The sequence below is a fragment of the Narcine bancroftii genome, chromosome 2 (genome assembly GCF_036971445.1).
Source record: "Narcine bancroftii isolate sNarBan1 chromosome 2, sNarBan1.hap1, whole genome shotgun sequence".
Classification (NCBI taxonomy): Eukaryota; Metazoa; Chordata; class Chondrichthyes; order Torpediniformes; family Narcinidae; genus Narcine; species Narcine bancroftii.
The window spans coordinates 283,267,770-283,292,834 of record NC_091470.1 but is presented as its reverse complement, the minus strand read 5'-3'; the positions used below and the strand labels follow the sequence as shown (position 1 = coordinate 283,292,834).

The following is a 25,065-nucleotide window of genomic DNA, read 5'->3' as shown; positions in this document are numbered from 1 at the left end:
CGCCTTTCGTCTCAGGTCAACAGCAGACGCTATCTCACTGGCCATTCACTCTGTGTCAGATCATCTAGACCACTGGAATATCTACGTCAGATTGTTCATCATTAACTCCAGCTCCCCTATCAGAATTTTTGCTTATACCCTATACCCTACTTTATGAAACTAGAGCATTCCTATGAAACTTTAAGTAAGTCAAAATGACATAAAGTGAAGATCTAGTCACTGCTATTGAAGGCTATTTTTGTAAAACTGAAAACCCATTCAAAATTTCAAAACCCATTCACATTTCTTTTGGATAGCGAACACAGGTTTCTATGTAAAAATGAAGTTTGGTAAAATGGGGTATACCAAAACAGGACTCAAACCCAAAACGTTGGTTGTATATCTTTGCTACATAAAGAACACAGCGTGACTCGCTGAGATTCTTCAGTATTTTTGTGTATCAACTACAATCACAGCGTCTACACACTTTTTTTGTTTAACTTTATCACCATGAAGAATTCCTTGTTAATTCTACCATTCAATTAAAATTCCATTAGTATGCCAGCAGCATTGATTTCTCTCTGATGTCAGCCTTCATAAAGGTGCTGAGGTAACTCCATGTGGTTTTATGGCATTTAACTCAAGATTTCCTTCTTCAAGTTTGTCTTCACTGCCTTCATAGTGTTAGGCTCACTATCCTCTGTGGAAAGGACATGTGAAGTGTGTGTAAGAAATAATATTAATCACACAAAAATGGAACTTTATACTCTTGCAGCACAATATTTAATGCAGTACTCTCCCTTATCCAAAGTTCTGTTAATTGAAATGTTCCATTAACTGAACTTTTTTGTGGCACTGACATGATGTCATAAGTTGAAAAAAAAAGATCACCTGACTTGCCCATGTGCAGCTCTGATGCTCTGTTGGTGCCAGTTTGGTAACAACAGATCTCAGAATCAGCCAGGAAGACAGACACTGAACAGCTGGATGTCAGCTCTGAGATGCAGGCTGGAATCTCGAGCCATTAGTGAGAGACTAGAGGAAACCACCAGGTCAGGCAGCTCATGGGGAGAAATTAGAATGCCAATTGTCTTCATTTCAGGTAATTCCCTCCCTTCTGTCTTTCCATTTCTTCTTTACCCTCCACTGTACTTGGTTATGTTAAGGGCCCAGAGGACCTCAAAACCTAGCAGCAACAGAAATTTACCAAGACAAATGGTTACTTAAACATAAGTTGCTTTTAATCATCTTTAAACATGAAAACAGGATCAAACTTTAACTTATTACTATTAAGTTAACCTAACTTAACCCCCTTCTATTTCTAACCGCATGTGTATGCAATGAATATACAAGTTCAAAAAAAGTTCTTTGATTTACAGTCCAATCTCACTTCTCACTCCTCCAAGTTCACTGGTTTCAGGCAATTCTTATACTTTGCACAGAATTTAATATTGATGAATTTCACCAGGCTTTGGTGCTTGAAAGGTGAATGGTTACTGCTCAGGAAGGTTCTTGTTGGTTTCAGAGATTCATTGCTCATTGGACACACACAAACTGATTCCTTTTGATCAACCATCTCAGTGTCCTGCTGAAGAAAACACCCCATCATGGTTTTCCAGATGATAACCTCTTTCTTTCAGGTCACTACAGAGTTGCTTTTTGTTTCCCTTATTTCAAGTGAAACATTATGCAGCCAGTCCTCTCCTCTTGTATGAATTTCAAGAGCTTTGACCAGGCTGAACTAAGAACTCACAACCTGTCTTCAAAATGGGGTTTTTCCACAAGCTTACCAGCTTGTTGGGACGTGGCAAGATGGCGTAAAGGGCGATCTCACCCTTCCTCAGCCAGTTTTTTAAGCACCCATCTTTAAAGTTTATCTAAGTGATTAAAAGTTGTATCTTTATTTTTGGGAACATTAATAGGTCACAATGGCGACTAATGTTAAAAAAACAAAAATTCAATTACAGAAGAAATTATCTTTTTAAAATGCTAAAGAATTGAGGCCTACCTGTTCAACCAAAGCCATGGAATTGTCATTTGATAAACCACCAAGGCACAGAGAACTCCTGCCAGGCTGAGTATTACACCGGTGCCGAACTTGTCTCCACAAGATGGCGCAGGCATGATGACGAGCTCGGCCGGAGTTGATCCGCGCATTCGCGATGTCAGGCGCGTGGGTGACCCGGAAAAGAGAAGAGCCCTTGAGCCCGTGCTGCCATTGGGTGGGCTGGGGTGCGCAGAATGGCATCGGAAGCATTAATTTTTGCTAATTCATTACCGGATTTATGAGGACATGGAAGAGTTTCACCACTGTCACCTAAAAGATGGCAAATGGAAATGGAAATGGGCAAAATGGGAAAAATGGAAAAAAATGGAAAGAAAGTCTTATTGACATTGAAGATCCGGAACGATCATTGGGAATGGAGTCATTGGGTTGAATATGTTTGCAGTACTGGATTGTATAGATGTGAATGATGTATTTCTGGCTGGGGGCGGGGTCGGTGGATAGCACTGAAATCTTTGATTTCACTAGTGGGGTTTACCATATCCAGTTTTTTAGGGCATTACTACCTTTGGGTAGTTTTTTTTGGGATAATTAAATTTTTTAAAATACACTTTCTTTAAAAAAAAATTTAGGGGAGGGATAGTGGTTTTAAGTTACTTGAAGGGGAGCGATATTTTGTAGTAAGTGATTATACTGTTAGTTTATAAGGATGTCTAATTTGAAATTTGCAACTTTTAATGTTCAGGGGTTAAATAACCCGATTAAGCGAAAGTGAGTTTTGGCTTATATCAAGAAAATGACCCCCAATAAGTATAAAGAAATCAAAGATAGTGATACAAATTGGGGCCTTGATGAAGGATTTAAATTTGATGGATATTTGGAGAAGGGTTAATCATACAGAGAAGGATTTTTCCTTTTACTCGTCTTGACATGCTTCATTTTCTAGAATAGAATATTTTTTAGTGTCAGCACAGTTACAAGGAAGGCTACTACAGGCAGAATATAAAAGCAGGGTTACATCAGATCATTCTTTATTATTTTTTTCTTGCGCAAGTTCAGAAGTGGTATATTCATCTTATAGATGGAGATTTAACACAATGTTGTTGAAAAAAAACAGAGTTTGTTACCTTTGTTAAAGAACAGATTACTTTCTTTTTGTCTGAGAATGCTAATTCAGTAGAAAGTCATTTTGTGTTATGAGATGGGTTAAAAGCTTATTTAAGAGGACAGATTATTAGCTATACCACTAAAGTTAAGAAGCAGTATACGGCAGAAAGTTTAGAATTAGAAAAGCAAATTGATGAATTGGAGAAGGAATTTCAGAAGGAAGTGACAGAAGATATAAAAAAAAGTGGCTTTGACTAAACTGAAATTGCATTATAATACGTTGCAGACTTATCAATTTGAACATTTAATTAATCGATCTAAACAGTGTTACTATGAGTTGGGTGAGAGGGCACTTAAGGTACTTGCATGGTAGTTAAAGATGGAACAGGTTTCATGGACTATTAATGCTGTAAAAAAGAATTCACAGTTACCTATAAACCTCAGGAAATTAATGACCAGTTTTATTCATTTTATAAAAAAATTATATACTTCTGAGGGGAAACAGGATAGCGGTTCTATTTATCTTATTTATCTAAGTTAACGTCATCAGCATTAGAAGAGGAGGATATTATGGATCTGGGAGCTCCATTTACAGAATTAGAGATTAAAGCGGCTTTGTTGGAGATGCCCGATGGGAAGTCACCAGGCGATGATGGGTTTTCGGTGGAATTTTATAAAGATTTTTATGAAGATTTATCTTCAGTGTTTGAGGAGATATTACAACAAGTGACTGAATAGCATGAGTTACAAGAATCTTGCTCTAGTGCTTTAATTACTGTAATCCTGAAAAAAAGATAGAGACCCGTTGAAAGTGTCTTCGTATAGACCTATTTCTTTATTGAATGTCGATTATAAAATTATAGCAAAAGTGTTAGCAAATAGACTTGCCAAGTATTTACCTAAATTGATACATGTTGATCAAACAGGTATTATTAAAAATAGAAATGCTTCAGATAATATTCTTCGATTGATTAGTCTGGTCAATGCTTATCGACAGCAGCCCAACTATCCAATGGTGGTTGCACTTGACGCGGAAAAAGCCTTTGATAGGGTCGAATGGGATTTTTTATTTAAAGAATTGGATAAATTTAAATTTGGCCATTTTTTTTATTAGTTGGGTTAAATCTTTATATACGAACCCGACTGCTAGGGTGGTAACAAATGGTCAAGTCTTATCATCATTTAAATTGACGCGTTCAACTCAACAAAGCTGTCCATTGTCACCAGCTCTGTTTGCATTGGCTATTGAACCGTTAGATCAAACAATAAGATAGAATGAACAGATAAGAGGGATGAGAGTAATGGATGAAGAGTATAAGATTAATTTATTTGCAGATGATGTTTTGATATATTTAACAAACCCAGAACAATCCCACATGTGCGGGAATGTTTACTACAATATGGAACATTATCTGGATATAAAGTTAACTGGGACAAGAGTGAAATTAGGACAGTCGGAGAAGGAGACTATTCAGAGTATAAAAACATTATAAAACTGGAATGGTTTGATAAAATTAAATATTTAGGAATAATTGTAAATACTGAGTATCAATCTTTATATAAGTTAAATTATGTTCCTTTATTAAAAAAGATTAAAGCAGATTTAATTAAGTGGAAAGATCTTCTGTTATGTTAACTTTAATTGGTTGAGTTAATTGTATTAAAAGGAATATTTTTCCTCGTAGTCAATATTTATTTCAATCAATACCGTGTTCTCTTTAAAAGGGTTTTTTTCAGGATTTAAATAAAGTCACGAGAGAATTTTTATGGAAAGGTAAATTACCACGGGTAGCATTATATAAACTTACTTGGAAGTATGCATTAGGTGGGCTTCAAATTACCCCATTTTCCAAATTATTATGAAGCAGCTCAGTTGAAATTTATTAGTAGACTGATGGATTTGGACCAACCCCTGAATTGAGCTAAAGTTAAGATGGCTTGTATTTCTGAAGTCGAGGTTTATCAATTTATATTTCAATGGAATGTAAACTTGTTGAGGGAATATAATATGCCGATATTAAAACATCTATTAAAGCTATGGACTAAAAAAAAAATAAGATTTTAGGATCAAAAGATAAATTGTCAATATTAACTCCATTATATAACAATTAGCTTATTTCTTTTTCAATGTTTAATAGTCATTTAAAGAACTGGGATTCTAAGAGTATAAAAATATTACAGGATTATTTTGTAGAAGGACAGTTTCTTTTAATCAATTGAAAGAGCATTTTGATATTGCTGAAAATTCTTTATTTGTTTATTATCAACTTCAAGTTTTGGTGAAAAATATGTATGGTAGAGAGATGATTTTACCTGTATTTACAGAATTTGAGTCTTTGATTTCTTCTATACCAAAAAGTAGTTATATCTCTGTTATATACCAAGTATTACAAGACAATTATGGATAAACTGGAATGGGAGAAATCTAAGCTTAAATGGGGAAATTATTTAGTTTTTGTTTTTCCTGAACATTACTGGGCAGATGTGTGTCATGATAGTGTTACTAAATTGACAAATGTGTGGTATGGAATGGTTAATTATAAGTTTCTACATCAGTTGTATTTAACCCCAGAGAAATTGAAAAAATATGGTTTTAGTAATTCAGATTCTTATTTTAGATGTGGTGTATGTACTGAAACTTTTTTTTACATGCTGTTTGGTCTTGTGTGCATGTACAACCATTCTGGGATGAAATTAAGTTAATTTTGGAAAAATTATATAACTTTAAGTTACCATTAGATCCATTTATTTTTTTAATGGGTTATATGATTCCTTTAAAGAGATTAAGGTTGGATTAATTTCAAATTGCATTTGTATATTTAGCATTGTCTGTAGCTCGAAAATGTGTAGCAAGTACATGGAAAGATAACATAGTGATTAATATAATGCGATGGTATAATGAATTGAGAGCTTATATTGTTATGGAAAAAAATTCATATAATCTGCATGATTATTCTTTTTTGTTAATAAGTGGTTAACATATTTGGAATATATGCACTGAGATATATTATATATTCTTAGTTTCTGCTTATATATTTTTGGCTCTCTTTAAGAGAGTGGCTGATGGGGTGGGAGGGTCGGTGGGGACTTCATTTAAGTCTTTTTTTTAATTGTTTTTTTTATATATATATATATATATATATATATATATATAAAGGCTTCACTTGATAAGTGAATGGCTTCCATCTCTATTGCAAGAAAAATGTGTAAAAATATGAAAAGTTAATTGACCTTGGTAAGTTGACAATACTGCTTTTTAAAATCATGAATATTATTCAACATGTTATAAACAAATGTTTCTGTGCATGTTTCTTCCTCACACAAAATGTAATTTAATTCTTAAAATCAATCTGTTATACATACATATATATATATATATATATATACATTCATATAAATTATTCAAATATATTCTGTATTACTAATAATGATCCTTCAAATAAATAAAGTTTGTTAAAAAAAAAGCTTGCCAGCTTGTCCTGTTCCAGTCCCACCTGCTGAACTGTAGAAATGTATATTCTCTTTCTCTCTTGCTCTCTTGCTCTCTCTCTCTCTCTCTCTCACTCACTCAAGACCCTCTTAGAACAGCAACATACACTCAGACTGCGGCACCGAACCCAATCATTCATGTGTTGGTTTCCAAAATAATAATCCATTACTCCACAGAATGTCCAATTAACACCTACTTGTGAAGTCCTTATAGGCATCCTTCCAAGTTTTTGTAAAGACACCCAGAGCCTGGACCGTCTCACTTGAGCAGAGTTCTGGCATTTTAAGTGAGATCTGTTTTGAAGTGTTTGTATGTGACCTACACTAAAAAACCTGCCACAATTTATTTCCTTTAAATACAATATAAAATATGATATAATCCATCACAGTTTACAAACTGTGTGCCACTGTCTTCTAGCCACAAGCAGTCAGATGAATCATTTGTCCTGGTGTCATCAAGGAGAGTGGCCTCCTGGGCAGGAGCAGGGACCGAGGGAAGGGGTGGGGGCCTTGGCTTCCTGGGTCAGAGCAGGGACTGGAGTTGGGATTGGTGACATCGGCGGTGGGAGGTGTCAAGGTCTGGTGAAGGCTGATGCTAAAGTGCTGCTTTTGTAATTTGTTTGGTTTTGTTCTGTTAACTGAAAAAAACCCAATAACCGAAAACAGTCCAGTCCCAAGCTTTTTTGATATGGAGAAACGTACTATATACAAGTTGCATCCACTGCTGAAGCTCACCATTGCAGATTTTTGTTGGTTCTGTGTAAGAGAATGAGGAATGAAAAGCATCAATTATATGTTCATTCAGTTAAATAGCTTCATACAGCATTAGATTCATGAAAGAAACAGCAGTAACTTTAAAATAATATAGATATTTGGTCATAAAAGAGGCATTCTTTGGCAAATAGTAAAGGTTCCATTATTGACATTTTTTAGAATGTAACATACATGAAATTCTTTAACTTTGTCTACCATAAGGAACACAGAGAGTCGCCACTTTGTCAAGTGTCCCCGCACAGAAATGAGGCCTCAGCACGGAATGAACTTGCGATCCCTGGATTACAAGCCCAATCATCTAACCACTGAGCTTTTGGAGCCTCACAATTAACTCATGAATAGCGCATTATTAGATTTAGTTATTTTCAAAATTGTTTTGAAATCCAACATCCTGACTGCGGATTGTCACCTAGTTCCTTGCCACCCACCCACCCACCCATCAGAGCTCCCAATGTCTCGAACACGGACTTACCACCTAGTCCCTGCTGGTTGCCCATCCAAGCTCCTGATGCCTCGAATGACTCAGGTACTTACCATGGTCAAAGGTTATGTGTAATAATCAACCACTGTAAATTTTACCCTAAAGATTGGTCCACAAAATTCGACTCTTACATGAGTATATGTTGTGTACATTTTGATTATTGAAAGCAATACAAATTACTGGTTTACAAACTACATACATAAATAAATATTATGACATATGTATGTCATAATATTTATATAAAATTTTTGTATCACAATGTGCAAGTAAGAGTAAAAATGTATGTAATTTTTTTCATGTTTTGCGGCTCTCAATCATCTGAAGTTTATCGTATGAGGTCTTACCTTAAGCAAGTTTGACCACCCCTGTAATAGCATGCTGTTGTGCAGAGGGACTTGGGATTGCTTGTGCATGAATAACAAAATGTGATTTGCAGCTGATAATCAGTTTATTGACATACACATAATTACAATACATATGTGCCCAAAGTTTTTATTTGCTGTAGAAAACAGGTACTTTGTGAAGAAACCCAACACTATGCAGTAAATTACAATTTAAAAGAGATAATAAATATAAAAGATAGGTATTATTCACAATTACAGTAGTGCAAGAAAAAAAGTGATGTTTCATAATACAGATCGGTCCTTTTGCGGTATTAGAGTAGTTTATGATTTGGGTACTGAAATTTCATGATCCTGATACTATTGGTGCGGGGGATGGGGAAGTTCTTGAATCTAGTGGTGCTGGATTTCAGGCTTCTGTATCTTTTATCCTAAAGGGAGCAGTAAGAAGAGGTTGTGACCAGGGTGATGGGGGTCTATAATGATGTCAGTTCCTATTTCTAATAATAAATTGTTATTTCAGAATCAGAACTTATTGTCATGAACAAGTCACAAATTTTGATTCTTGTGGCTGCATCACAGCAGAACCATTCATATAAGCCGTCTTACAAAAATAAATAAAAAATAGTGCATGAAAAGTCAAAATAAGGCAGTGTCTTTGGTTCACTGATCATTCAAGAATCTGATGGCAGAAGGGAAGAAGGTGCCCTTGCGCTGCTGATTGATTGTCTTCAGTTTCCTGTACCTTTTCCGGATGGTAGCGGAGTGAAGAGGGCTTGGCCTGGGTGGTGGGGGTCGTTCAGGATAGAGGCTGCTTTCTTAAGACATCACCTCTTGTTGATGTCCTTGATGGAGTGAAGTCTGGTGTCCGTGATGTCACAAGCCGAGTTAACAGTTCTCTGGAGTTTTTTTTTGTCCTCGGTCTTGGTACCTCAGTGATGCAACCAGCTAGAGTAGTCTTCCATGGTACACCTATAGAAGCTTTCGAGGTTCTTCGGTGACATATCGAATCACCTCAAACACTTTACAAAGTATAGCCGCTGACGAGCTTTCTTCATAATTGCATCGATATGGAGGCTCCGAGACAGATCTTCAGAGATTAAACATCAAACTTAATATACTTTGTTATTGTAGTTTTGCAAATTGGTCAATCCTACCATGTTTAAATTTACAAATGAAATCATTAATTTGAATTATCTACAGTTATAAAGGGTCCTCCATCAGTTAAATTCAGTATATCCGTCAATTTTGAATATCACTAAAAAGACCTAAAACAACCTGTTTCAGTTTCAGTCCAGGTTGACTGTCCAAATGATCTTTATACATGAAGAAAACTACGTAAGTATTTGTATCATTTGAATTGATCGCTTGAGTGTTGCCAGAATTTTCAGTTTTGGTTTCTGATTTCTAGTATCTGTGTTTTCTTGACTTTAATTTACTATTAAATTCATGTTACTTCTCTTCCAAATTTGAAATATTTCTGCTCTTTTTTTCCTATATGATTTCCTCATGTCTCTTTTGACTTGTTCCCCTCTGACCTTTCTGCCTGTGGCTTTCCCCAAAGTTATAATAAGATCCAATGCATGCTTGAAGTACAATGCTTCATCCTCCACCTGGACACATAGTAGCTTTGTGAACTCAAAATTGAATTTAACTGCTTCATATAACTCACTTTCTCTGATTTGGAGGTGGCCATTTACACTAGCCATTCATCCACAAAATTTCTCTCTCTACCAGGATGGGTTAATTTGCTAGAATTTCTTAATATCTTTACAGTTTCATATTTTGCTTTTCCCTCTGAAGCAACTAGATAGGATCACCAGCATCAAAGGGCCAAAGCAATGCTGGCACCACCCCAGTATCCTTTTCCCTGTTCATAACTCCCCCATTCTCTCAACAAAGGACAGCTAAGAATTGTCTGAGAGATAGACTTGATAAGTGAATGGCTTCCATCTCTATTGCAAGAAAAATGTGTAAAAATATGAAAAGTTAATTGACCTTGGTAAGTTGACAATGCTGCTTTTTAAAATTATGAATATTATGCAATATGTTATAAACAAATGTTTCTGTGCATGTTTCTTCCTCACACAAAATGTAATTTAATTCTTAAAATCAATCTGTTATATGTCTGTACAGTTTTCTCTTTGATGTTTAAGTTTACTATATCTAATATATATTTGTGCATGTATGTCTGTTTGTACTCCTTGCAAACCAATATGGAGTACTTTAGAAATGTCATGACCACATTGAATTTTATTGAATTTAATCATATGAAGTTCAAAAATGTTCTGACTTCCATTACTGTTTATTATACAAGTATTTACTCGGAATTACTATTTGCTTAGTTGTGGTAACATTTGATGCTGAATGTCATGACAACATTGAATTTAGCCTTTAAAGTCATATGAAATACAAAATTTCAAAAATAAATTGAACTTGCACCAGGGAGACCTCAATTAGTTGCAGTGCTGTGCATCAATGTACATTTCAATATGGGCCCAAAAAAGCGAAGCAACACTGGCAGAAGCTCTTCACAGGCCCATAGAGTTAGACAGCAGAGAAACATCAGTCTCGCCTCACTGTTTCTGCTCCCAGACATGCAAGGAGCAGGCAGCATGAAACAGAACTGCAGCGATATGCCCATCTCAGTGCTCAGTCCTCCAGACAGGCACGGGACAGGCAGTGTGAAACAGAACAGCAACACCAGGCCTGTCTCAGTGATGAGGCCTCCAGACAAACAAGGAACAGGCAACAGGAAACAGAGAAAAAAATATTTATGCAGAATTACCATGAAGTTTTTTTGGATATTTTGTTTCAACCATGTAGTCAACAACAGTTTTTTTTATTTCCCGGGCTACGCTGTGAATTCTCCAAGTCTATAATATAGAGACCATGTGGAATTATAATTGATTATTTATTATTTAAGCATAAGGTTTTGTTTAATATCAAATTCAAATGAGGTGAGATAGTTTTAAGTTACTGACTTGTGATCTCTAAAAATATGAGAATTTTAGTTGACATGAAATTTATGGTATTGTAATGGATCTGTGTTAATAGTAATATTTAGGTTAAGGTTAAACTCTATTTATAAAATGTGTAATGGATAAATATTGGGAGGAATTTGGTAAGATTAGAGTGGGTTATATATATACACACATTTTAAAAAAGATCTTTATTTGAAATACTAAGAATTCATATTCAGTGACATTACAAGAACAATGGTGAATTTTATGCACATTTCACAAGTAAGTGCTAATTGAAATGGCATCATGAAATGAATAGACCATTGTTTGGAATTGGAGACAGGCTGGTCTGGTTGGATAACTACAAGTCTTCGGACCTTTCTGCAAAGTGCTCACAGAAGGGTCACTCCTGGTTTTTTACCTAAGACAACAGCTTGAAAAAGAAAGATAACTCCTGTAGTTTGCTGAAGAAGGTGAGTTTTTTTGCAAGTGAGAGAGTCACATGGGCTTCTTGGCAGTTGGCAGTTGGAGAGAGAGAGGGGGGGGGGGGGAGAGAGAGGAGACAAGCTCTCTCAGCCAAGATGTGTGACGCAGAAAGGAGCTGAACAGTGCAAGTCAGGAGAAGCTGTTTGGAAACATAAAGCTCAAGAGTGTCAGATGGCTGAAAGTGCTATCTGTCTGATGCTTCTCTTGGAATAAGAGGAACAGAAAGGAACTCTGTGGTGACCTGAAAGAAAGAGGTTATCATCTGGAGAACCCTGATGGGGCAAGTTACGTCAGCAAGACACTGAAGTGACTAATGGTGGTACCTCAGTTGTGGACATCCTGGAACAACAAATATCTCTCTGCAAACCTCCAAAGAACCTTCCTAAGCACTAAACATTTACCTTTCGAGCACCAAAGCCTGGTGAAATTTATACATGTTAAATTTAGTGCACAGTATAAGAATTGCCTACAACCAGTGAACTTGGAAGAATGAGAAGTGAGATTGAACTGTGAACAAAAGAACTTTACTTAAATTTACACACACACACATTACATACACGTATGGTTAGAATTAGAATGGGGTTAAGGTTAGTTAAGTTAATAGAGATAAGTTAAAGTTTGATTCTACTTTCATGCTTAAAGATAATTATAAACAAATTTTGTTTAAGTAACTACTTGTCTTGGTGAATGTCTATTGCTGCTGGGTTTGGGGTCCTTTGGGCTCGTAACAAATGTCTTAGTAAAGTAAATTATAGAGTTAAAATATTGTATATGTATTCTTAGTAATTAGTTGTGGGCTGGTACAGGGTCACACACAAATCAGCAGATTTACAGATACACCATTGAACTCAGAGTGTTCATTTTCAGAGTCAACGTGTCTTGGAAAGACAGCTTACAATCAGAAATGGATCTTAATTATTGAAGAACAATGGAGTATTTGCTTTATTAAAAACTGAAGTATCTAAGTATTCAATAAGAACTGCTGAAGGAAGCCATCTGTTTTTAAACGAAACCACTTTTGGCCTCTTGAACAAGAAAAATGAAACTCAGAACCATGTAAGTGATATACTTAAGCCTTTGAAACAGAAGTGAGATAATACTTCAGAGATGTGTCGTCTACAAGACAGAGGTATGAAGATCACATTGGTTTACAAGAAACTGGGGTTGGCAACTCTTTAAAATGCCAATAACTGATTCACGTTTTCTAGGAATTGGTGATGTCATCTCATATGAGTTTAGGGCTATATATATCTGAAGGCAGAGGCATATTAAGACCAGAAGCCCAGAAGAAACCAGAAGGAAAAGAAAATTTACAGTATTCCCTGGAGAAGGAGGTGGTGCTGTTCAAAGTGGCTTTAAAGTAAGCCAGACCACTTCTGATTGTCTCTTTTTGTTATTAAAAGGCAACCTCATCATGGACAAGAACACCACAACTAAGAAGGAGTTGAAGAAAAACCAGTGTGAGAATTTAAGAAGAAATCTCTTTTTGGGGATAAAAGCTCATGAAAATTTGTGAGTTTGAACAGTTTAAGGACTAAGTCAATGTTAACAAACACTTCATTACTGCTTTGAGCAACAGTTTAAAAAATCTTGATGTTTTGTAATCACTTCTGAACTACAATTTAATAGACTTCCAAGTTCAACAAGACTTTAAAATACTGGGCCTTAAAAATAATTTTTTACATTCAAGTTTAAAGTGAAGTAGTATGTATTTAACACACACACACACACACACACACACACACACACACACACACACACACACACACACACACACACACACACACACACACACACACAATTAAATTTGCACATGGTGAGGTTTAAGCTTAGAGTTAAGTGAGAACAGTTATGTGGTTAATAGCTTAATAAAAACTATTATTTTGAATTTACCACTGTCTGGCGAATCTTCCATCACTGTTTGTGTGTTAATACCAATGGGTGTCGGTTAGTTTGTAACAATATCAAGGGAAACATGCAAGGGAAACTGGAAAAAATAAGTAAATTAAGAAGACAGTGTGACCTGGATGTTCTATTCCCCATGCACAACTAAAGTCCTCTGATAGATAGATGCATTGAACACAACCCAAAGCAATGAAAAAATATATAAAGTATTGTTTTTAAAAAATATTTAGTAATGTTAAATAGCATTAAACCCTGATTCCCTGCTTTGTTGTCATTCAAGCTCAAATAATCCTACTGGAGGAAAAAAAAGGATTATTTTTCAAGTTTCCCTGAGATATTGAAGAATGCATCGCCAAAACTTTTCAGGACTTCCAGCAAATGTCTTTGCAAATTCTTTTCTTGTAAAATTCTTCCAATTTTTGTCGAGCTGCTATCTACATCAGTTTTGAATATGGACATAAAATGTCAATAACATGCAACTACTTGGCATTTTTCTCCAGGGATCTTTTCATCACACTTGGGTTACCAGTGTGCTAGGACCATCTCTAATTTTAGCCAAAAAAAACAAACACAAGAACTGTAGATGCTGGAATTATGCACAAACCACAAGAAGCTGCAGGGACTCAGTGGATCAGGCAGCATCGTGAAGGGAAGTGGTCTCGATCACCTGCAAACCTCTTTGTATGAAATATATATTCATAACAATAAAGAAATGGAAGAAAAGAAGATTGTTTTGGTCACCTAACTAAAGAAAGGATATCAATAAAATTGAAAGAGTGCAGAAGAGGATGTTTCCTGAACTTCAGGAACTGAGTAAACAGGGAAAGGTTAAACAGGTTAGGACTTTACTCCCTAGAGCATAATAGAATGATGGGAGATTTGATAGAAGTATACAAAATTATGATGGGTATCTATATTGTTATATAGTATGCTTACTTGTTCATGAGGTTCCTGTCATGGAACCTGCTATATCAATGATCTTGCTGCAAGCTTTCATTTTTATAATAAACAAAATGGTTCCCTCAAGGATATTCCAAAGGAGATTCCACAACCAAAGTTAATAAATTGGAAATCAAGTGCAAGGATAAAATTAAACTGAGTCAAAGCCAATAAATTGTTAGGATCAGACTTGTAACTGCACGTCTGACCATGGATCTAAGCATGGTCACAGTGTTGTTTCAGATGCCTGATGATATGGCCCATAAATGTATGCGAATCACTATTTATAACGAACCTATCATTTAGATCAGCCATTCTCAACCTTTTTTTGGGTATGGCCCCCTTAGGACTCTGCTCAAAGTTTATGGGCTCACTTCCCCATACTTCTCTCCTACTGACTACATTAAAAAAACAACCCCAAATATTTATGGTACCTGAGGTGAAAAGAAAACAAGGCTTTTACTCTGAGTGTAGTAACTGTAGTTTGTGATTCCAGAACTAAATCATTTTTGTTGAACATGTAAGAAAGAAAAAAACATAAACATGCACATTACAAAAAAAAAGTTCTGAGAGAGCAAATGTTCGTATACAATGTGTCATTAGGGAACCTTGAGCATAAACTCAAGGATATGAAAAACTTAAAAAATAATCCTTATAAAATTTTAGTGAGATCTTGGAGCTTGATATTCCTGTGCAAGTTTTTTGATGTCAGGCTCCAAATTGGATATTGACAGTGGAAGATCACCTCTTGTTGTTCTTGGATTTTGTCAAGGAAACTACCTTGCTGATTCCACATTCAATGAAGTATGTTGAGGAAAAGGTAATGAAAAATATTTTGGCCTGACTCCTAACTCATTTTTTTTAAATTGATTGAATTTATATAACTTTGAAGATCAATGAAACTCTCTTGAATTTCTGCATCAACATGGATGGGTTGTGCCTTAATAGATCTAATATCCAATAATGGATATTGAGGTTTAACAGGTCTTAAAGGTTTCCTGCAGATCTGTGTGTACAAGCCCAGAGGACCCCAAAACCCAGCAGCAATAGCTATTCACCAAGACAAATGGTTCCTTAAACAAAAGTTTATTTTAATTATCTTTAAGCATGAAAACAGAATTACACTTTAACTTATCACTATTAAATTACTTTACCTAACTTTACCCCCTTCTAATTCTAAGTGCACGTCCATGTAATATGTGTAAGTTCAGAAATGTTCTTTGGTTCACAGTCCAATCTCACTTTTCAATCATCCAAATTCACTGGTTGCAGGCAATTCTTCTACTGTGCACAGAATTTAACATGTATAAAGTTCACCAGGCTTTGGCGCTCGAAAGGTAAATGGTTCCCACTCAAGAAGGTTCTTGTTGGTTTTCAGAGATAGGTGTTGTTCCAGGACATCCACAACTGATATACTTCTATCAATCACCTCAGTGTCTTGCTGACGAAACTTGCCCCATCAGGGTTCTCCAGATGATAACCTCTTTCTTTCAGGTCACCACAGAGTTCCTTCTTGTTTCACTTATTCCAAGTGAAACATTAGACAGCCAGTCTTCTCCTTTTGCATGAGCCACAAGGGCTTTGACCAGGCTATCTTGTCCTGTTTCAGTCCCAGCAACTTCTGCTAGCTGACACTATCAAGTGATCTCTGCTCTCTCTCTCTTCTTCTCTCTCTTTCACTCTGAGACTGAGAGAAAGCCCGTTTGACTCTCTCTGCTTGCAGGACCATAACACCAAGTCTCCTGCAGCCTGCTCTTTCATCTGTTGCCTTGATAAACAATAATCCATTAGTGATGTCTTTTGAGCACTCTTCAAAGCCCTTGCAAAAAGGTGTGAGATGCCACTATGTCTAGCATAGCTCCAGTATTTCAAATAACATCTGTTTTAAAGTGTTTGCTTGTGACCTACTCTAACAAACTATTCCCAATTTATCCCCAAAAACATTTCAATATACTCTGTCACAATTTGCTTTAGGTGATTCACATAAATAGTAATGTCATCGTCCTTTAGTGCCTCTGCTTTCTTGTTCAGATTTTGATATGTGATTTTCTCCAATAGATTTTGAGGTTTTTAAGGAAAGAAACAATGGCTTCCTTATTATCAGTGAGGATATTGTGTTTACTCTGTAGGTTCATGTTCAATAAATTGAGTTTGTTAAAGATTTCTGCCAGATAAAATATATCAGACTTTGCATCAGTGAGTTTTTTCCCCTTGCTCATTATAAGAAAGAAAGGAAACAATCATGTCTCAGAGTGAAATAAAAGGACGATGACATTTTCCTTTGGACAGCCACATCACCTCATTAAGCAGCGCAGCATTTGGAAATGTTTGTCATTTTCTTCACATAACTGGCAGAATAGACAGTCTTAAAACAGATGTGAATTTATAAAGTTTACCGTTTTTATGGTAATTGAATACAAAGCATTTAAACAGCCCCCTAAGATTTTAGCCACTAAGTTCTCCCTATGAATGATGTAATGAACTGAAGGTGTATCTCTTTTCTGGTGTCTGATGTACCCTCTATATTGTCCAACTATTAATGCAACACCATCAGTTGCACAGGCAACGATATTCTCAAATCAAATGGTGTGCTCGTTTATGGAATTCTTAACTTCTTTGAAAATAGTCAGTCCCTTAGTATCTGTTTTAGACCTTCTGGAAAACAACATCTCTTCCATCAGCTCGTTTCCATTCCAAAATCTGTCACAAGCTTTGAGAAGAGCATTGTTCTCTTGCAAAATGGATTTGTCTAATTGTACGGAGAATTTCTTGGATCGATCGAAGTGACTAATTGTTTTTTTCTAATTCTTCACTAATTCTTCTAGAAACAGTGGAATTACTCAAAGGAATTGCCTGACTAGTTTCTTTGGCATTTAAATTTATGACTTAATGAAGACTGAAAGCAAAATAAATGGCTCAATGACATTATGAGCATTTCCACTTTTAGCAATCAAATAACTCATCTTCTAAGATGCAAGAAGACCCTTTACTGATTTCTGTGACATTTCAGATGTCAACTGTTTGAGCATCAGCCTTCTCTTCAAATTATCTGGAATGGTTTTGAAGTAATCCAAGGGTTTATCTTTCTTCTTTTTATGGACTCTAAAATCTTTAAGCTTTCTTGGCCTTGTGGTTTTGTTTGAAAATGTGTTCAAACAAATCAAACATATGGGAAGAGAAGGGTTTTGTGTTGAAGTAATGGAAACTATGCAATAAGTATTCCACTCTATTATGTGCATCCATTTTCAGTTCATTTTCATTTGAGTGGGACTGTCACTTTAAGAGCTGCAAGTTTGGGAGGATGACTATGAGCTGACAGACTAGGATAGCATATACTCAACATTGATCCATGGAAAAGGTTCTGGCTGTAGAAGAAATACTGCAATTCGACTGACCCATGAAAGGGTTTGTGGAAGCTTTGTGAAAATCACTTGTTTTGTGTCTCCTATGCCAAGGAAAAGGGGAGTTTTGATTGTCACTCGTCTAAAAAGGACAATTCTCTGGAAGCATCTCAACAAGGATTTCCTGAGCTAATAAACAGTCTGTCACCCCATTCTCTTCCACCTACTCAGTGAACTTCTTTGCATCTACCTAAAGTCTGCGTATCACATTGATTTAAAGCCTGCTTGTCAACGTTGGATATTCTGAGACTGAACTTTGAATTGCCTTTCCAGAATTAGGGCTGAGCTGTAGTGCCAAAGGCATTCCATGCATCTACACATAAGTATATTCTCACATATTTGGGGTTAAGTTTAGATAAATTTAGATAAGTGTAGAGAAATTAGAAAAGGTGTTATTGTTAATTAATAATTAAAAATATTGTTTTAAATATAACATTGTCAGTGCTAATTTTTATTGCTGCTGTCTGGTACGTAACACACCGAATAGTGTCTAATATCTTTATTGCCAAGCAATACGGGTCAAATTATTTCTGAAAGTAACAAAAGTTAACTATTACAAAACATTGCATTTCTTACAATGTTATCTTAAATAAAAGCTATCAAAATAAGATATACATTCACTACCTGTAACAACTTGAAGCAAAATGAAGGAGCATGTGGATGCGAGAAACATGGAGCAAAACTTTTCAATCTATGTGCTTGATGGTGATAGAACGAAAGGGGAAAACTGGATGGAAGGTAATTGAAACTGGATGGAAGGTAATTGAAACTGGTTCCATGTCAGTCAAACACAAGGAAGCAAGGAACACTCTGAAAATATTTTTAATGTACCACATTTATCTAGGTCATCCAAGGCTGTGTCCAAATGGCTCCAACTTTGAAAAAAATATCACTTTATTTGGCAACTATACAGCAAAGCCTACCAACCAAGTAAATTCCTTCCCCAAAGAATGTTTAATCATTTGTCATGCCTCCTATACACCATTCCTCCCCCTTATAAATTATTTCAGTCTGTGCCCCACCCTTAAATATGCTATCTCCCCCCCCCACCCCCTCCCGCAGGGAAGGCTGTAAGGCCCCTGATGAGAATGCCTGATTTAGATGATGCCATTTGTTGTTTTTTTGTGGAATCTTTGGGTCAAATTGGCTGCAATAGATTCAACAAAAGAACAGTGATTCTACTCCAAGAGAAACTACAGCTCTGTAAAGTATCTTGAAATGTATTTGGGTTGTGAAAGTTACTATATATTTTTCCTTAGTGGTGCTATAAAATGTCGATGGAAGTTCACTGAATTCTCTCTATTTTCACTGAGTCTGTGTGGAATAACTCCTTGAGGCTTTCTTGCAGATAGGGCTCCATTCTCTGGCGTGTTTTCCCAATAAAGCTCATTCACAATCCAATTCTTGAGTGTGCAGGAAAGGATATGAAACTTGGTTATGAGGTGTGATATGAGATACTATGATTACTTTCACAGGATTAAGAGGATTAAGATGTACTTTAATTTAGTCTGTTTTAATCAAAAAGGAATGTAATAGCATATGTCGGTTGAGTGATGAGCTATGATCATTTAAAATGATCATTCAGTGAAAAAAGAACTAAGAATGAGGTTTTGAAGCATAGATTATTTTACAGAGAAGTTTGATAAAGAGAATATTGCTTGGTCTAATAGAAAATATTTTAAAAATTCTCTACAGAATGAATGAGAGTTAAGCTATTTGATCAGTTTGGAATGTTCTATTTCAAGTTCTCTAACACGTCTTTTGTCTGCTCTTGCCTCTGTTCATCCATTGCTGAAACTCATTCATGTCTGTGCAAGGTCTTCCTTATTCTAGTTTCTCCAAATTCAATTTAATCTGGAATTTTGATGTCCATGGCCTAATTCCTATTAAACCTTGCTCACCCATCACTCCTGTGCTTTCTGACTTGCTTCCAGGTAATACAATGTTTTAATGTTAAAAAGATTCAAATTTCTCTTTCATGTCCCTATCTCTATAATCTCATCTATCACTTTAATTCAAAAGTAACCAATCTTTTTCAGTCTGATCTTGTGATCATCCTCATATATAATCATTCCACCATCGATAGTCACGACAGAGTGGATGCAGATGGGATGTTTCCAATGATGGGAAAATCCAGAACCCGGGGCCATGGTTTGAGGATAATAGGCAAACCATTTAGGACCGAGATGAGGAGGAATTTCTATACCCAGAGGGTGGTGAATCTGTGGAATTCATTGCCACAGAGGGCAGTGGAGGCAGGTTCATTAAATATATTTAAGAGGGAATTAGATCTATTTCTTCAGTATAAGGGTATTAAAGGTTACGGAGAGAAGGCGGGGACAGGGTACTGAACTTTAAGATCAGCCATGATCTCGTTGAATGGCGGAGCAGGCTCGAAGGGTCGAATGACCTACTCCTGCTCCTATCTTCTATGTTTCTATGTTTCAATTGCCTTGGCTTTAAGCTCTAGGATTCCCTTTTTAAATCTATACATTTCACTTCCCTTCTTTCTTCCTTTCCTATTCTCATTAAAACATAACTATTTGATAAAGCCTTTTCTCCCCTGATATCTCCTTTTGCAACTTGTCTTTCATTTTTGTTTAATAATGTTCCTGAGAAACTCTTTGGAATGTTTTGTTCATTAAAGAAATTTTATAAGTAGTCAATATTATTCAAAAGAATACAATACGAGGTCCCGAGACAAAATGTAGAATGCTTTCTATTTGTGCTGCATTGTCTCTATGCTAGATAGATATAATGAAACTGAAATAGGTAATTTTCCTTTTGTAAATTAAATTTTCTTTTGGCTTTTGAGATGATTTGTTGACCCTTAAGAAATACTTAAAATGTTGTTTGCAGAAGCAATTTTTTCAGTGAATAAAGAAAAGTACTGGAGAAATTCAGGAGGTCCTGCAGCATTCATAAGAGGTAAAGATATATAGCCAGCCTTTCATCCCTAAACCCTTCTTCAAGATTGACGAAGAGCTCAGCCCGAATTGTTGGTTATATATCTTTGCCTCCTGTGAACGCTCTGTGACCTGCTGAGTTTCTCCAACACTTTTGTGTATTTACTAGAATCACGGCATCTGCAGTCTTTCTTTTTCCAAACTTTTCAGTGACATCTGTTCTGCAGAGGAGAGAAACCTGTGAGTGCAGGGGAAATCTATTGCAGATCAGAACATGTTGGAAGAAGCTACCAGCTGCACACAGAATCTCAGGAAATCATTTCTTTACCAGGAAGTTTTTTTCCTGACTTTTTGGAATAATTTTGTGGTTACACATATTGAAGCAACAACCCATTCATTTGAATAGAGAGGAGAGACTATAATGTTGAGGATGACCCACCAGGAACAAGTTGAAGTGGTAGGTCTCTGGGCCCTCAGCTCAGATACGAAGGAGGGAAAAAGGGTGTGTGGCCATGCAAAGGATCTGAGCGGATATGTTTTGAAAGAGCTCTCCATAAAAAGTAATAAAAATAATCAGAATTTCATTGTCAAAAATGGATAAAACTAGTTCTTAATGACTAAGGCAAGCAAAAACAAAAACTGAAGAAGCAACAGCTCAGCCAGGAACATCGAGTGAAAGCTCGATGTGGAGAGGCATAGGACGGGCCTTGGGACTGGTTGAGCCCAGCAGAGCAGGGGGGTTGGGCCAAGATATAGCCAATATCTTGAATAAGATAGAAACATTGTGCACTCATTTTATGAGTGTTGAATCAGTGATAAGAGACCATTTGGAATGGTCCTTTCTATTTAAAACTCTGGAAAAATTTGTCATAGGCAGAACATTTATAAACTGGATAAAAACTTTATATCATAAACCAGACACAAAATTATAGTCAATAATCAGATGTCAACAGCGTTCCTTTTGAGTAGATCGAGTAGTCAGGGAACAGCGATGCCTCCTGTCTCCGGAGCTTTTTTATTTTGACAACTGAGTGGCAGAGTTAATAAGAAGGGATCCGGATATAAAGGGCTTCAAAGTTAGATAAGAAGAACACAAAATTAATCTATTTGCCTATGATGTGCAATTATACCTATCAGACCCAGCTAAATCTTTTGAAAAATTACAAAGAACACTAGAAAAATATGGAAGAAATACTGGTTATAAAATAAATATGGACAAAAGCAGGATAATGCTATTGACACATTTTGAATATGAAAGATACCAAAAAGGAAGTAAATTAAATGGAAGACAGATGGAATAAAATATTTTGGAATAGCAATTGATAACAATGTGCAAAATCTGTGTAAATTAAATTATGTTCTTCTTTTGTGGAAGATAGAAGAAAACCTGCAGAAATGGAGAGACCTAGATTCCCACTAGATTACTCTAGTGGGAAGAGTTAATTAAAAGGCTTCTATATGGAAGGAACCATTATGTCCTTCAAACAACTAAAATACAAATGTGGAGTGGCCATTGAACCTTTTTATTTCTCCAGCTTGGATTGTTCTTAAGAGAAAGATGGGGACCAATGTTGGCCCCACCTGAAATTAATGAAATGGAATGAACGGTCTGGATGGAGAATACACCTAGATTTATAACAAAAATGTTCTCCAGAGCAAATGTTCAAAACCAAGATTTCAGAGGTCAAGGGAAAGATGGAAGTTGGACTTGGGTATGTGGTAATTTCAAAAAGAAGCTGGTCAGATTGGTGTAAGGACAGCATGACATCAATTATAAATGCAAGAAATGAATAGTTTCGGTATAATTTTTTACACCAATTATTTCTTACTCCACAGAAGTTACATAGATCAAAAGCAGAAATATCAGAGATGTGTTTTAGATGTGGGCCTGAGACAGGAACTTTACTACTTGTTAAGTGGTTATGTGTGAAGGTGAAGACATTTTGGCGAGACATCACAGAAAAATTAACCAGGATAATAGGAATGACCTTCACAGGCAACCCGGAGCTATATCTACTTGGTAATTTTATGGAAATAAGCAACAAATTGACCAAATATGAAATCTCATTTATAAAAATAGCACTGGCGGTAACAAAAAAATGTATTGCGATCACTTGCAAGTCCAACTCACCTCTACTTATAGCACGATGAACTGCGGAAATGAACAGCTGCATATCTATGGAAAAAAAATCACATATAATTTAAAGAATAAGTATGTAACTTTTGTAAAGATCTGGCAGCCACACCTGGACCACAGAGGGGACAAAATACAGTTACAGAAAGGAATATAAATGCTGATAATATATATACCAAAAAATGTTTTCCCCAATTGTATTCTATATATTTAAAAGATTTGTAAGCTCTGATGATGTGCTAATTTGTATGGAAGGAAAGGGGGAGGGAGGGAGGGATTATTTTGTTTTTGTTGTTGGTGATAAGAAAAAAGTTTAATAAATTGTGATATTGAATATTTTATTATGTATATTTTTGAAAATAAAAAAAATAAAATATTCAGAAAAAAGGAAGGAAAGGAGCAGTGCAGTAATGATAGGGGATTCGATAGTTAGGAGAATGGATAAGAGGTTTTTTTGGGAGAGATTGAGAATCCCAATTGGTCTAGTGCCAGAATCCGCGATATCTCAGATCGAGTCCTCAATATTCTCAGAAGGGAGGGAGAGCAGCCAGATGCCATGGTCAATGTAGGGGCCAATGATGCAGGTAGGAAGGATGAGGAGGTCCTGTATAGAGAGTTTAGGCAATTAGATGCAAAGTTGAAGGATGGGACCTCCAGGGTTACGATCTCAGGAGTGCTACCTGTGCCATGTGCTTGCGAGGCTAGAAATAGGAAGTTAATGCAGCTAAAAACGTGGCTAATGAGATGGTGCAGGAGGGAGGGCTTCATGTTTCTGGACAATTGGGCTTTGTTCCAGGGAAGGTGGGACCTGTTCCAACAGGATGGTTTGCACATGAACTGGAGGGGGACTTACATACTTGCCGGTAGATTTGGTAGTGCTGCTCTGGGGGTTTAAACTAGATTGGTAAAGGGGTGGGAACCAGATGGTTAGAGCAGATATTGAGGTGGATGAGGATAAAGGACAGGTATAGACAGAAATAAAAGGTTTGTACATGATAGAAATGTACAAATGTTCTGAGGTGTATTTATTTCAATGGAAGGAGTATTGTCGGAAAGGCAGATGAGTTGAGGGCATTGATTGGCACATGGGATTACAACATTATTGCTATTAGCGAGACATGGTTGCAGGAGGAGCAGGACTGGCAGCTTAATGTTCCGGACTTCAGTTGCTTTAGTCACTTTAGAAATGAGGGTGGGGAGGGGAATGAAAGGGGGAGGAGTGACATTGCTTGTCAAGGAAAATATCACAGCTGTGCTCAGGCAGAACAGACCAGAGGGGTCATCTACTGAGGCTATATGGGTGGAGCTGAGGAATGGGAAAGGTATGACCACACTCATGGGGTTATACTATAAACTGTCCAATAGTCAGAGAGAATTGGAGGAGCAAATCTGTAGACAGATATGTTACAGAGTCCAGAGGACCCCAAACACAAGGAGCAATAGATATGCACTACAACACAGGGTTATTTAAACAAAATTAGTTTTTAATATTTGAAAAAGAAAGAATTAAACTTTAACTTATTACTTAACCTACCTAACCCACTTAATCCCCCCTCTAATACTAAGTGCAAGTGTGTGTAATGTATATTTAAGATTAGAAAGGTTCTTTGGATCACTGTCCAATCTCACTGGTTGCAGGCACAGAAGTTAGCATTAACAAAGTTCACCAGACTTTGGTGCTTAACAGGGAAATGTTAACAGGAGGGTTCTTGCTAGCTTTTAGAGAGTGATTCCTTTTCCAGGACATCTGCAACTGATTCCTTCTCATTCAGTCTTGCTGATGAAACTTTTCCCCTTCAGGTTTCTCCAGATGATCCTCTTTCTTTCAGGTCACCTTTCAGACCACTAGTCTTCTCCTTTGACCAGGCAGCCTTCCAAAGTTTGCCAGGTTGTCCCTTTGGAACAGATTTCTGTGTCTCCTCTCACACTCCCTCCCTCTCTCAGAGCAAAACTGTTCTGTCCCTGCCTGCAAAAATCACATGTTCTCCCAGGCAAGCTGCTGCCATTGCTACTTTGTTGCATTTTTGCAAAAAGCATTCTGCAAAAGTCCTGCAAATATTCTGTGTCTTAAAATGTGTGTGTACAAGCTGCTCTAGCAATTCCTCCCAAACAACCTCAAAATACTCTGTCACAGATAGCAGACTGATGTAAGAAA

General features: G+C 36.4%; 1 protein-coding gene and 1 long non-coding RNA gene across 7 annotated transcripts in view; one reads left to right on the top strand and one right to left on the bottom strand.

Annotated features, from left to right (window-relative positions):
* Positions 1–466: 466 nt before the first annotated feature.
* Positions 467–7,977, bottom strand: LOC138752702 (uncharacterized). Of its 3 annotated transcripts, XR_011350854.1 has the most exons (4): positions 7,889–7,977; positions 7,283–7,336; positions 1,988–2,296; positions 467–679 (listed from the first exon to the last, which is right to left on the bottom strand). It is a non-coding gene; the product is annotated as an uncharacterized lncRNA (long non-coding RNA). The 3 variants fall into 3 exon arrangements; XR_011350853.1 differs by lacking the exon at positions 7,889–7,977 and having other exon boundaries at positions 7,283–7,410; XR_011350852.1 differs by lacking the exon at positions 7,889–7,977 and having other exon boundaries at positions 468–679; positions 7,316–7,410.
* Positions 7,577–25,065, top strand: part of LOC138752701 (putative leucine-rich repeat-containing protein DDB_G0290503) — a 287,373-nt gene continuing 269,884 nt past the window's right edge. For all 4 annotated transcript variants that reach the window (XM_069915411.1, XM_069915412.1, XM_069915413.1 and 1 more), the window contains exon 1: positions 7,577–7,880. In XM_069915411.1, the coding sequence (XP_069771512.1) occupies positions 7,689–7,880 (192 nt within the window). In that variant the 5' untranslated portion in view covers positions 7,577–7,688. The remainder of the gene's footprint in view (positions 7,881–25,065) is intronic.